At 40.0% G+C, this 13631-nt stretch overlaps 1 protein-coding gene across 6 annotated transcripts in view; it reads right to left on the bottom strand.

Annotated features, from left to right (window-relative positions):
- The window catches only part of atp8a1 (ATPase phospholipid transporting 8A1), a 366447-nt gene that overhangs the window by 38028 nt on the left and 314788 nt on the right, over positions 1-13631 (bottom strand). For all 6 annotated transcript variants that reach the window (XM_073064740.1, XM_073064742.1, XM_073064739.1 and 3 more), the window contains one exon: positions 7908-7969. In XM_073064740.1, coding sequence (XP_072920841.1) covers positions 7908-7969 — 62 coding nt within the window. The remainder of the gene's footprint in view (positions 1-7907; positions 7970-13631) is intronic.

Below are 13631 nucleotides of genomic sequence, written 5' to 3'. Positions count from 1 at the left end.
GCATCATGAATAAAATTTTATCAATGAGTCTTGACATTGCTATGGTTTGCAATTGCTGAGAATGATAGGTTAAAAAAATCCTCTGAAGATAATTAACTGCTGAGTTTTAGCATGCATTTTAATAGGTTGTGAATTTTAGAAGGGTGTTCAATCTGCAAGGCACAAGCAAATGAATGTATACAGATGGCTCAGAAAATATCTTCTTTGGGATGGGGAAGTGTTTCCAAGGTCTACCGCTCACTACATTCCCATTGGCTTCTTTGGAAGTCCAAGTAATTACCAACAACTCAATATATGAAACATTTAATTTAGATTCTACTTCTACAGCCACAACCTGAGCTGCTGAGTATTTCCTGTAGTCTTATTGATTTATTCAAATTTATCTGTCCGAAGGCTGGTACCTTGACATCACATGGCATTTCAGCATTTAGCTCTGCATCTGGCACCACGAACCCTGATGGAACATCTCATTCCAGCTTTTTGATGCCTTTCATTTTACAGAAGTATCCGAGACTCAGTGCTACTAGGATTTTTATCAGGTTGGGCTCCACTCATGTTGTGGCAGGTGGCTTAAGCACCCCTGCAGGTTTTCCATGCTCCCTTCTTGTGAAACTACAACATCTGAGCTTACTCTTCTAATGTAAGTCTGTGTGGAACGAGCTTCCAGTAGAAGTGGTAGAGACAGGTTCAGAATTATCACTTAAAGTAAAATTGGATAGGTATATGGACAGGAAAGGAATGGAGGGTTATGGGCTGAGTGTGGGCCAGTGGGACTAGGTGAGTGTAAGCGTCGGCACGGATTAGAAGGGCGGAGATGGTCTGTTTCCGTGCTGTAATTGTTATATGGTCATAAAGGTAGCTCGTTCCTTTAGAAAACGAAGTATTTCAACCATCAGTGAAATGAATGAAATAGGTTAAGATCTCCTGAGTACACTGCCAACATTTCTCTTCCAGATGTGGTAGTAATTCTTCTCCTGAGACTGGGCCAACTCAATTCCAACCTGCTCCCTGTTGTTCTTTTTTTTTGCATCCAGTAGCAGGAAACACAAGGGAGAGATGAATTTTCAACTAATACATCAAATCTTACGAGTCTGATTGAGGAGATTGGGAGCTATACTAGAAATATTAATAACACACTCCATCTAGTTACTATATGACATACATTTACCACTGTTTTTGTTTAAACAGCTCTGCTCTAAAGAAAAACAATACAACTTATTTAAACAAGTATTTTAATCCAGGTAAACAGAAAAATCTAAATAAAAGTCCCAGTATTATAAACTGCCAGTTATGAAACAACATTCAAAATAGACATTATTAGTGCTTTGATTAACTGTGTTTGCCTGGTCTTTAAATGGACACGTGGACACTTTTGTCTTGCCTGCAGAATTTTTTTTGCTTCATTGGAGTGGTTGCTGTGTTGGGTTTAAGATGCTTATCTGAAAAGTAAATGTAATTGTCTGAATCTACTCCAACAGCCAGCACTTTGTGTAACCTTAGAGCATACAGCTTCCTCAATAGCCAACATCATTCACCTTTGAGGGATGGATTCTCATTACATCAGCCGGTAAATGACCTCAGTAACTCCTGCTGCTGTTCATTTTTTTTTTGGCAGTCTTTTTAGCCAATCTTTCAAAACTTTCATCTGTTTTATGGGGTAAAATGGACTAAGTGCAAAATGGATACTGTGACGCGGGATGACATTTTATGGTGCTGGGAGGATAACAGTTCATGGTCTCTTAAATTTCACAGCAGTCAGTCAAAATATCTAACCTCTCATTAATATCTTCCCTTTGTGAGTCCCAGAATATTACTCTGCCAAGATGCCCCATTGTGGCTTCTACCTATTGTGAACAACTTTTTTTGTTACTGTACTTGACTTCAGTTCTCAGGTTTCAACTGTTCCACCTCTGATAATATAATCTCTTCAATGTTGGACGCTCTTAGTTGCATGCAGCATATAGTCATTGTTGTTTGAGGCTTACAGAAATGAATGATCAAAACAATGAAGTTCCAAAACTCTCATTTACTGTTCGGCTCTAACTTTGTTCACCGGTCTCCTGTGCAGAACCTTATTGAAGACGTCTGAAAGTTCAATATTTCCCCCCATTCATGAAATTAGACACATTGTCAAAAAGCTCAATAGATCAGTCAAACATTATTTTCACCTTTATAAATCCACAGCGACACTTCTCTATTATGTTATTATTTTCAGAGTGTCCTGATAAATCACATTTTTTTTGTAGCTTCCTGCATTTTGCAATGGTCAAAGTCAGATTAACAAGGCCAAGAATGCCCTATTTTCTCCTTTTCTTTCATAAATAATGGGGTCGCATTTGCTACCTTCCAACTTTCAGAAGACTATGGAACCTGGGAAGATGATAACTACAGAAACCACCATTACATTTCTACAAACTCTGGGATGTACTCATCAGGCCCTTCAGATTTACCGTTTTCAGGATCATTAACTTCAAATAATTAATTAATACATTACTTAAGAGGAAGATAGCTTTGGTTGAACACCTGCATGCAATAATCTTCAGAAGGCCAATTCCCTATATCTGCATATAGCAGTACTGCCCAGCTACTTGTATCACTTTCAGTGGAAGCACAGCATTGTGATGTCAATGCAAGGTAGAGTTACAAGCATTTCTATTTCACAGTTGCCTGGACTATTCATGTGATCAAATCAAGCGCCCACCAATACTCATAAAAATTTACACTGCCTGGTTTCACTAATTCTCCTTTCCCAATGACCTAGCACACAAATGTGAAAAGGCTGACCCCGTTTTATAGATTTGCAAGTCGGTGATATCATTTCCCCTAGCCAAGTCTCCATTCCCTGCTTCTTTGAGAGTGATACCTGTTGTCCCACAGGAACCAGGGCCAAATGGCAGCTGGTGTGGGATGAAACGGATACTGCCCTGCAGTTCAATGCAAAATCCTGAATATCATTACTGACAACTGAGGTTCAACAAACCTTGCTGAGACTGACACTGCCAACATGTTGTTAATCCAATATCAGCCTTCTTTAAAGACAATCCACAATCTCATCCTCTTTACAGGTTAGGATACAACTAAATGGGAACCATGCTATTCTTTGCTACCTTATAGTAGCCTTAACATTAAGGTACCCCAGTGCAGTGTCATGGTAGTGTAGTGGTTAGCATGATGCTATTACTGCTCAGGATGTCAGAGTTTGGAGTTCAATACCAGTATCCTTTGTAAGGAGTTTGTACGTCCTCCCTGTGGATTATGTGGGTTTCCTCTGGGTGCTCTGATTTCCTCCCACAGTCCAAAGCTATTAATTGTTCACTGTAAATTGCTCCGTGGTTAGGGTAGGGTTAAATTAGAGTTGCTGCTGCTACGACTTTACCTCTACATAAATAAATAAAGTTATATTTAGTTCCTCCAGCCCTGAACCAGAATGGTCTGTAGAAACTCTGAAGGCACACTTCAGGTCACTGGAAGAGTACTCTTATACAGTTTGGCCAGCGTTTTCTATTCTCTACTGCCTGATACAGAATACCCTGCCTAAACGGCAATTGTGGTATGAGCAGCATTGAATGAGACTCTAGCTCTTTCCAAATGAAATGTAGGAATAAGAGGAACTTTCATAAAGTTCTTACACATTTGAAAACACGTATTTAAAGCAAAATCTCATTCCACCATCATATCACAACAATCTGGCTCTTTCCTCCAAGGTGTTCACTCCATCTGGAATGGGAGCGGACCAGAAGTCCCTACAAAGGACTGTGCGAAGAGCTGAGAGGATATTAGGGGTCTCCCTAGCACCCGTCCAGTACATTTATCAGAAATGCTGTGTACGCAGGGCCGTTAGTATTATCAAAGATCCCACCGATCCACCTGGCATCCTCTTTGATTTTCTACCATCAGGCAAGAGACTAAAATGCATAAAGACAAGAACGGTCAGGATGGGAAACAGTTTCTTCCCTCAGGCCGCTGGGCTTCCGAACTCCCTGCTTCATCACATTCGAAGTGTCACTGGTTAATCTGTTCTGTAGCTGACAATATTTAACTTATGCACTTTAGTTTGCTTATGTATATGTAATTCACCTGAAGGCTTTATCCTCACTTTCCTAAGTTATTGTGTGTTATATGTACTACTGTACTTTACACCCTGGTCCAGAGTAATGTTGTCTCATTTGATGTATATAGTTAAATGACAATAAACGTGACTTTACATGCCACATTTAAGCCTGTACCTGTACTAATAATTCTTCAGCAGAAATGCACATGTAATAATTTCTATTGCTTTCCACCTCCTCCCTCAAGACTGTGCTGATTGTGAATGCTCGTCTAAAACAAACCTTCTCATACGGGGTTTCTGTTCCACAGATGCTGCTTTACTGGTTGAATCCTAGCAGTATTTCTCTTTTTGTTTCAGATTCCAACATTTGCAGTATTATTTGTTCACCAATTGGTCAGAGTTCTCTCAGTGGTGGTGAGATTTGTTTTATCTCAGACAGGACCGCTGATTAAAGGTTAGATTAGAGATTAGCTTTATTTGTCCCACGTATGTTAATACATGCAATGAAATGTGTCGTCTGTGTCAACAAGCAACATAATCAGAGGATTCAGCTGGGGGCAACCAGCAGGTGTCGCCACACCTCTGGTGCCAACATAGCGCGCTAACCCTAACCGCACTTCTTTTGGAATGCGAGAGGAAACCAGAGCAGCTGGAGGAAACCCACGTAGGCCCAGGAAGAACATACACACTCCTTACAGACAGTAGTGGGAATCTAACCCTCATCAGTAGGCGCCGGTACTGTAAAGTGTGCTAACCGCTACGCTACCCAGCTGCCCACCCCAAAATGCTTGGGAACCGGGGTGATTCACGTCTCCAGGAAGCAAGGCTCTGCCTGTTTTACTTTTTTGCTGAGGGACTAAAAGTTGCTAAAAATCTATAAATAAGGCTGCAGGTATTTGGAAAAATCATGAGAGTTAGACAGTGCCAATATGAATTCACAAAAAGATAATCCTATTTCATAAATCTGGTTTCTTTGATTCTAACTAACAGAGTAGTTGAGTGGAGTCAGTTGATATGCTATGTTTGGAAAACCTTTGAGAATGTGCAATGTGAAAGGTTTTACAAGAGGCACATAAGATAGCGTGGCAGTGTAGTTGCACATAAATTACCGAGAGTTCATTTGTAGTACAAGAAGCAAAAAGGGAAGCAAATGTTATTTCTTAATTGCTAAAGTATTTGAGTACAAGATTACAGACTTCTTACGTGTGGCCCTGGTGTGACAGCAGCAAGAACATTATGAGAAAGTCAGTCATACTTCTCAAAGATGCAGAAATGCATGTGCCGCAAAGTCTTTGCTCATTAGGTTGTTTCGTGGTGTTGTGGGGGGGGGGGGGCGGGGGGGGGGAGGGGTGGTTGCTTTGATCTACAAAAGGCTCATCAAACGGAGCCTCTCCTCTCCTGATCTGAGAGATGATCTCATTGAAACACATAAAATGGTTACTGGGGTTGACAGAGTAGATGCAGGAATGGTGTTTACTCTGGCTGGACTGCCTAGAATCACTGGTCGCAGTCTCAAGAATTCACGACTGAAATGAAATCATTTCTTCCACCTATTGAGTAATGAACGTTTGGAATTTTCTACCCAAAAAGCTTGCTGAATATATTCAAAACAGATATTGATAGGTTTTTGGATACTGAAATATAGAGATAGCAGAAATCCAAAAGACTACAGATGCTGGAATTTGGAGCAACACACAAACCTTTGGATGAACTCAGTGTGTTAGTTGGCACCTGTGGAGGGAAATGCATGGTCGATATTTTGGGTCAGGACCTTTCATCTGGATTGGTGGGGTCAAGATGAAGGATCTGGATCCGAAGAATCAAATGTCCATTTCCTTTCAGAAATATGGTTAGTGCAGGAAAGTGGCACCGAAGTGGAAGATTTACCATGATCATGTATGGTGGAACAGGCATAAGGAACTGAATAGCCTGTCACTGGTTCTATTCCTTACATTCCTATGAAGTATGGCACACAGGTGTCACAGTCAGCACAATCCATATTGCTGCTGTATAGAAAAGATCAGTGTCCAGTAGATATGATGCTCACGTAAGCTCTCACAAACAATAAATCACATATGGATTTTGTGTGCTTGACAAGCAGAGTGAACAAAACTCTAAATCTTTAACATACTATGTATAATCCAATCCCTTCCCTCAAAAACAATCATCATCTTCCTGGGTATAAACCACAGAAGACTGTTTTCCAGCTGAAAGCCCAAGTATTCCTTGCAGTGGAAGTCATTAAGTGATAATCTGGAGGTCCGGATTCTCTGCAGCTTAGAGGACTTTTGGTGTTAGGTCAATGGAATGCATGTTGTTCCACTCACTGCCTACTTGTTTGTTCACCAAGCTCACAATCTCCTCTCCAGTTCTGTAGACTTCATTTTCTGCTCATTCACTTGCAGAGTCAATACGTTTTTCTCAGCTGTTGTGCTGCTTTGGGGCTTCCTTAGTGATTTATCCAGTGTTTGATGCATTTCATGCCAATAATTAGTTTTTGGGTGCTGGAAATAGTGAATAGCTACATCCTCAAGGAATGAGAAGAATAAATATGTACAAACAATGAAAAATATAGAAACTAACTATGTATAATTGCATTTCTGAACATTAACTGAACTTGGGAAGGTATAAATTATCCAACATTTATTACTAAAATCCGTAATTCTCATGACATCTGCACATCTTTCAATTTGCAAATCTAGTATTTAATTGGCTGGGGACCATTTCCATGATTGTGATCCCCCAATGGCAGTATAATATATTTTGCATCCCTTTGACACTGTTGCATTTGTTTTTCCTGGTAATCTGCCAAATGTCTTTTGTATTCAAAGTGAACTCTGTGGGGAAATATGGCTCATGGCACACTTTGTAGAACTTAAAAATGAAAGATCTTTTTCTACAATCATTTGCACACTGGATGTTCTGTTTGGGAAATCCGGGCTTCCATGGCACTTGTAATTCTTTCCCAAACTGTCTGATCTGTAGTGGTGACTTTTCTTTTTGCTCTGGTTACATTTAGTTTTAGAAAATGAAGGATTAAGTACTGGAAGTGTTGGAAAAATTTAATTGAAATGGATATTTATCTTACTGCATAGGATCCTGTGGTGAGAATATGACTGCTGGATTGTAAACATCAGTGGTTATTTTTCATAATGAGTCACTGTATGTAAAATATTTGGAAATGGTTGAGGTAAGATGAGGCAAGAAATTATAGAAAACCTATTAAAAAGTGTAATCTTAAGGATGTCAGTAAATTCAACATAAAAGAAAAATTGGTTGAAAGTTGGAAATCACACACGTTATTCTTCTTACTTAAAACAGCTCAGGTGAGGCTTAAGTCTGGTGCTAAAGTATGACAAGGCTGATAAGAATTACAATGGGAAATACAGAACTAATTTACTTAAAACTGAATAAAACAGCAAGCAGTAAGGCAGAGACAAAGGGGAACTGAAGATAAAGCAGCTGAGAGTGAGACATGGCTTTGAAGGATGGAAAAGTCTTCTGCCTTCATTGAAGGGTAATAAACTCCCATTCCTTGTAATTGAATCAGTGTAAAAATGTCTAAACTGACTTTATGACACCCCAACTTGAATTTACTGTTTTCTCAGTTCTTAATTAGCAGCAAAGCACAGTTATAAGTCACTTTGTAATACTTTTCAATGACCATGATGATTTCACTTCAAGAGAGTTTCACCAGAGCAGCACAAAGCAAACAGTTAATTTGTTTTTATATTTAATTTTGTGTATTTATTCACGAAGTATGAAGAAGCATTTTGAACTTCAAGAGCAGAAATGTCAAAATTAATTGTTGAATGATACGAAAATGTTTTTTGGTGATAAGTATTTATGGACTTACTGTGTAAACCATATTTCCTAGTAGCAGGCAGCCAGGCGTCTTTCCATTTCCAAATACAGTGTCTGCAGGAAGCAAAAACACTAACATGAGTTCAATAGTTCAAACTATTAGTTGCTGAAAGCTCCAAGAAAATAATCCCACATCTGCTAGTCATATCGCAGCAGCAGATTTTTCAAAGTTAATGTAAGAGTGATTTTTAAAAGAACTAGTTTATTGTGGGTAACTGCTCCTCCAGGATTATTCTAACAAAGATATAATAGCAGCAGAAATTTTTTTTTGAAACATTGCGGTGCTCTGGGGTACATCTAGTGTACTATACATAACTAATATCCTTCCAAACTTTCAAAGTAAATTAGAAGAATGATTTTGGAAAATTTAGGCCAGGTGCTTTGACATCTACTGTGGGAGAAAAATTGTGAGTAGATTTCATGAGCAGCAAGCAGAGAACACTTTGTGAACATAAGAACAATAATGTTAAGCAAAAGGCTTCTATATACCTGTGCCAAAACATTAATTATGAGTTTTATGCTGCAATAAATGAAATGGATGACATTAATGTGAATGAGATTATTTATTGTATAATCAAGGTGAATCTTGGAATGACAGACAAGTTTCAAGTTTACATCCTGGATTTTTTATAAAATATATTTAAAAAAAATACACACACATTACAAACAGCAGCAGTCAATGGCAGTTCCATATGGACAGCTGTAGTTAAAAGAATTGCAAAGTTCTGCTGCCGGGAATACTGATAAGCCATTGGAAGATTATCCAAGTTTGTAAAGGATGTGATATATAAAGTTTTCAAAGCATAGGCTAAATGTCTACAAACTATAGAACATATTTAATGAAGGATGGGGGAAAACTCCAAGTGCAATGGTTCACCAAATCTTTGGATGTACCAAAGTACATAGGGGAAACCAGAATGCTTGGATTTTGAAGAATACTAGATACTGCAGACTACATTACTACAATAATAAGGTCCTCTTTCTTATCTGCACCACGACGATGTCCTAACATAATGCTGTGGTGGTGTTAACATTGCTAAAACATTTAAGTATAGTCTTCACATCAGAAGCTTTCTATATTCACCTTTTCCCTCTTTAATCACTTAAAAGCTTCATCGTTTGCCAACATAAGAAATCATTCTGCACAGAAGCACATTGGAAAAATTTGCAGTCTCAGCAAGTACTCACATATTCAATCATATCTACTCTTTGCAATCTCAGAAAAATAACTCAAGGCACTTTGAATAAAATAATCAAGTACAGTTACTGTGAAGGATGCAAACTCTTACACACAACCAGATTCCTTGTATAGTCAGACGAAGAACAGCCAGTCTTTTGACTATCAAAGAGAGACTGGGAGAATTACTGCTTCTCTATGAACACCACCATGAAATCCAAACCCCTTGAGAAAGGCCAACACAATTTTGACTCAACACCTCATCTCAAAGAACACATCTGTCAGGGCAGCACAACCTTCTTACTGAACTGCAGCTTTAAACTAGTTTATCTGTTCTAATACTGTTGTAGCATCTAACTGAGGCATTTTACCTGTAAAATTGATTAATCTATATACATAGAATATTTAGATAGTGAAAACATAAAATGTGAAATGGTCAAGTGATGCAGAGAAATGCTTACAGGACTGCTTTGAGTTGGTGGACCAGACAATATTCAGGGATTCATCTTGAATCTGAATGAATATGCCATAACTGTCACTGACTTTATCAAGAACTGTGTGGATGAGTATGTGCCTTTAGGAACATAATGGACATACCCAAACCAAAAGCAGTGGATAAACGAGGAGATTCGCAGTCTGTTGAGGGCTAGATCTATGCCATTCAAGACTAGTGACGCAGAACTATACAAGAAGTCCAGAAGTCCAGGTATGAAGGGTATTTTAAGAGCGAACAAACAATTCCTATTGAAGTTAGAGACAGAATCGGATGCAAATCAACTTTGGCAGTGTTTGTAGGCCATTACTTCCTACAAGGCAAAACCTAACATCACAATGGCTGTGGTGCTTCAATCACAGATTACCTCAACACCTTCAATGCACGCTTTCAAAGGAATCAGAGTCACAATCAGATTTATTAACACCAGCATGTGTCGTGAAATTTGTTAACTTAACAGTAGCAGTTCAATGTAAAGCATAATCTAGAAGAAAAAACAAAAAAACTAAATAATAATAATCACACTATACAAAATTGAACAGATTAAAAATCAAGCAGAAAACAGAAATATTATATACTTAAAAAGTGAGGTAGTGTCCAAGGGTTCACTGTTTGTTTAGGAATCGGATGGCAGAGAGGAAGAAGCTGTTCCTGAATCGCTGAGTGTGTGCCTTCAGGCTTCTGTACCTCCTACCGGATGGAACAGTGAGAAAAGGGCATGTCCTGGGTGCTGGGGGTCCTTAATAATGGACACTGCCTTTCTGAGACACTGTTCACTAAAGATGTCCTGGATACTTTGTAGGCTAGTACCCAGTATGAAGCCGATTAAATTTACAACCAACTGCAGCTTCTTTTGGTCCTGTGCAGTAGCCCCTCCATACCAGACAGTGATGCAGCCTGTCAGAATACTTTCTACGGTACATCTATAGAAGTTTTTCAGTGTATTTGTTGACATACCAAATCTCTTCACTCTCCTAATGAAGTATAGTCACTGTCTTGCCTTCTTTATAACTGCATCGATATGTTGGGACCAGGTTAGATCCTCAGAGATCTTGACACCCAGGAACTTGAAACTGCTCACTCTCTCCACTTCTGATCCCTCTATGAGGATTGGTATGTGTTCCTTCATCTTACCCTTCCTGAAGTCCACAGTCAGCTCTTCTTCTTACTGACATTGAGTGCCAGGTTGTTGCTGCGACACCACTCTACTAGTTGGCATTCTATATCTCACTCCTGTACGCCCTCTCGTCACCACCTGAGATTCTACCAACAATGGCTGTATCATCAGCAAATTTATAGATGGTATTTGAGCTATGCCTAGCCACACAGTCATGTGTATAGTGTTGATCATCACTGAGGAGGAGATGTTATCACCAATCCGCACAGTCTGTGGTCTTCAGGTTAGCAAGTCAAGGATCCAATTGTAGAGTGAGGTACAGAGGACCAGGTTCTGCAACTTCTCAATCAGGATTGTAGGAATGATGCTATTAAATGCTGAGCTATAGTCGATGAACAGCATCCTGACGTAGGTGTTTGTGTTGTCCAGGTGGTCTAAAGCTGTGTGGAGAGCCATTGAGATTGCATCTGTTATTGTCCTATTGTGGTGATAGGCAAGTTGCAATGGGTCCAGGTCCTTGCTGAGGCAGGAGTTCAGTCTAGTCATGACCAACCTCTCAAAGCATTTCATCACTGTAGATGTGAGTGCTACTGGGCAATATGCATTAAGGCAGCTCACATTATTCTTCTTAGGTACTGGTATAATTGTTGCCTTTTTGAAGCAAGTGGGAACTTCTGCCCGTAGCAGTGAGAGGTTGAAAATATCCTCGAATACTCCCACTAGTTGGTTGGCACAGGTTTTCAGAGCCTTACCAGATACTCCATTGGGATCTTCTGCCTGCAAGGGTTCACTCTCTTTAAAACAGCTTAACATCAGCCTCTGAGATAGAGATCACAGGGTCATCAGGTGCAGCAGTGATATCCACAGCTGTAGTTGTATTCTCCCTTTCAAAGCGGACATAGAAGGTGTAGAAGAATAATTCTACACCTGAGCAAATCCCTGCAATATCTGATGTCCCTGTAATCTGCCTTGGAGGCCAACGTTAGAACTTCTTTCAAAAGAGTGAACCATTGCAAGGCGCCAGGCCCTGATGGTGTACCTGGTAGGGCACTGAAAACCTGTGCCAACCAACCGATGGGAGTGTTCAAAGACATCTTCACTCTCTCACCGCTGCATTCTGAGGTTCCCATCAACTTCAAAAGGGCAACAAATCATACCAGTGCCCAAGACGAGCAGGGTGAGAGCTGCCTCAACAAGTATCAGCCAGTTGCACCCACATCTACTGTGATGAAGTGCTTTGAGGATTGCTCATGGCTAGAATCAACTTCTACCTATGCAAGGACCTGCACCTGTTGCAATTTGTCTTCTGTAATAATAGGTCTACAGTGGCGCTCCACCCAACCTTGGGTCACCTGGACAATAGCTGTACTTACGTATGTCAAGCTGCTGTTTGTAGATTACGGCTCAGTGTTCAATACCACCATACCCTGAGTACTACTCAACAAGCTCCAAAACGTGGGCCTCTGTACTTCCCACTGCAAGTGGATTCTTCACTTCCTCATTGGGTGATCATAGACAATGCTGATTGGAAATAACATCTCCTTCTCGCTGACAATCACCACTGGTGCACCTTAAGGTTGCATGCTTAGCTCACTGCTCTACTCTTTCTACACCACGACTGTGTGGCTAGGCACAGCTCAAACACCATCTTTAAATGTGCCAAAGACACAACTATTTTTGGTAGAATTTCAAATGATTATTAAGTGGCATCCTGGAGTGAGATAGATCAGCTAGTTGAGCGGTGTCACAACAACAACACTGCACTCAACATCAGTAAGACCAAGGAATTGATAATTGATTGTGGATTTCAGGGAAGAGGAAGTCGAGGGAACACACACTGTCCTCATCGAGGGATCAGCAACGGAAAGGGTGAGCAGGTTTGAGTTCCTTTGTGTCATCATCTCTGAAGATCTATCTTGGGCCCAACTGATAAATGCAATTACAAAGTATATATACACACACACACACACACACATACACATTATATATACACTCACACACACACACACACACACACACACATATATACACACACATGTATGTGTATACATACAGATAGATTGACATGTATAAAATTGTAATTTATTGTTTTTACTATGTAATAGAATGTACTGCTGCCACAAAACAATAAATTTAATGAAATATGCCAGTGATATTAAACCTGATTACAAAATACTCAGCAGATCAAACACTTAAAATATTCACTCTGTTTTGCTTTCCATGGATGCTGCGGGTAGGGATACAGGTACCGGTACAGGTGTGTCTGTGTCTGGCAGCATCTACAAACACTGAATATACAGTTGATGTTTCAGGCCGTGACCCTTCATCCGGGTTGGAAAGGAAGGGGGAAGATGTTGGAATAAAAAGGTGGGGGAGGGGAAGGTCAGGCATGATCAGTGAAGCCAGGTGAGTGGGAAAGCTAAAGGGCTAGAAAAAAAGGAATCTCATAGGAGATGAGTGGACCAGGGAAGGAGGGCACCAGGGGGAGGTGATACCGACAGGTGAGGAGAAGAGGTAAGAGGGAGGGGAAAAGGAAATAAATTGATATTCATATCATCAGGTTGGAGGCTACCTAGGCATAATATGAGATGTTGCTCCTCCATCCTGAGTGTGGCCTCATCATGGCAAAAAGAGCCACATGTCTGAACAAGAATGGGGATAAGAATTAAAACGGGTTGGCCAGCAGGAAATTCTGTCTTAGGCGACAGAGTAGAGGTGCACAACAAAGTGGCCCCACAATTTATGTTGGGTCTCATCAATATGGAGGAGGCTGCATTGGGAGCATTTCCCGTAATTTGTTTCCTTTTTTATTTCAGATTTTCAAACTTCTGCAGTATTTAATTATAGATTGTCAGTTGTCTGCAGGGATTTGAACATGGCAAACATGGGAATAATTTTAACATTTCATGTAAGCCATCTTAGGCTGTGA

The sequence above is a fragment of the Hemitrygon akajei genome, chromosome 13 (genome assembly GCF_048418815.1).
Source record: "Hemitrygon akajei chromosome 13, sHemAka1.3, whole genome shotgun sequence".
NCBI lineage: Eukaryota > Metazoa > Chordata > Chondrichthyes > Myliobatiformes > Dasyatidae > Hemitrygon > Hemitrygon akajei.
Note: the sequence above shows the minus strand (reverse complement) of the source record. Positions and strands in the feature narration are given on the sequence as shown.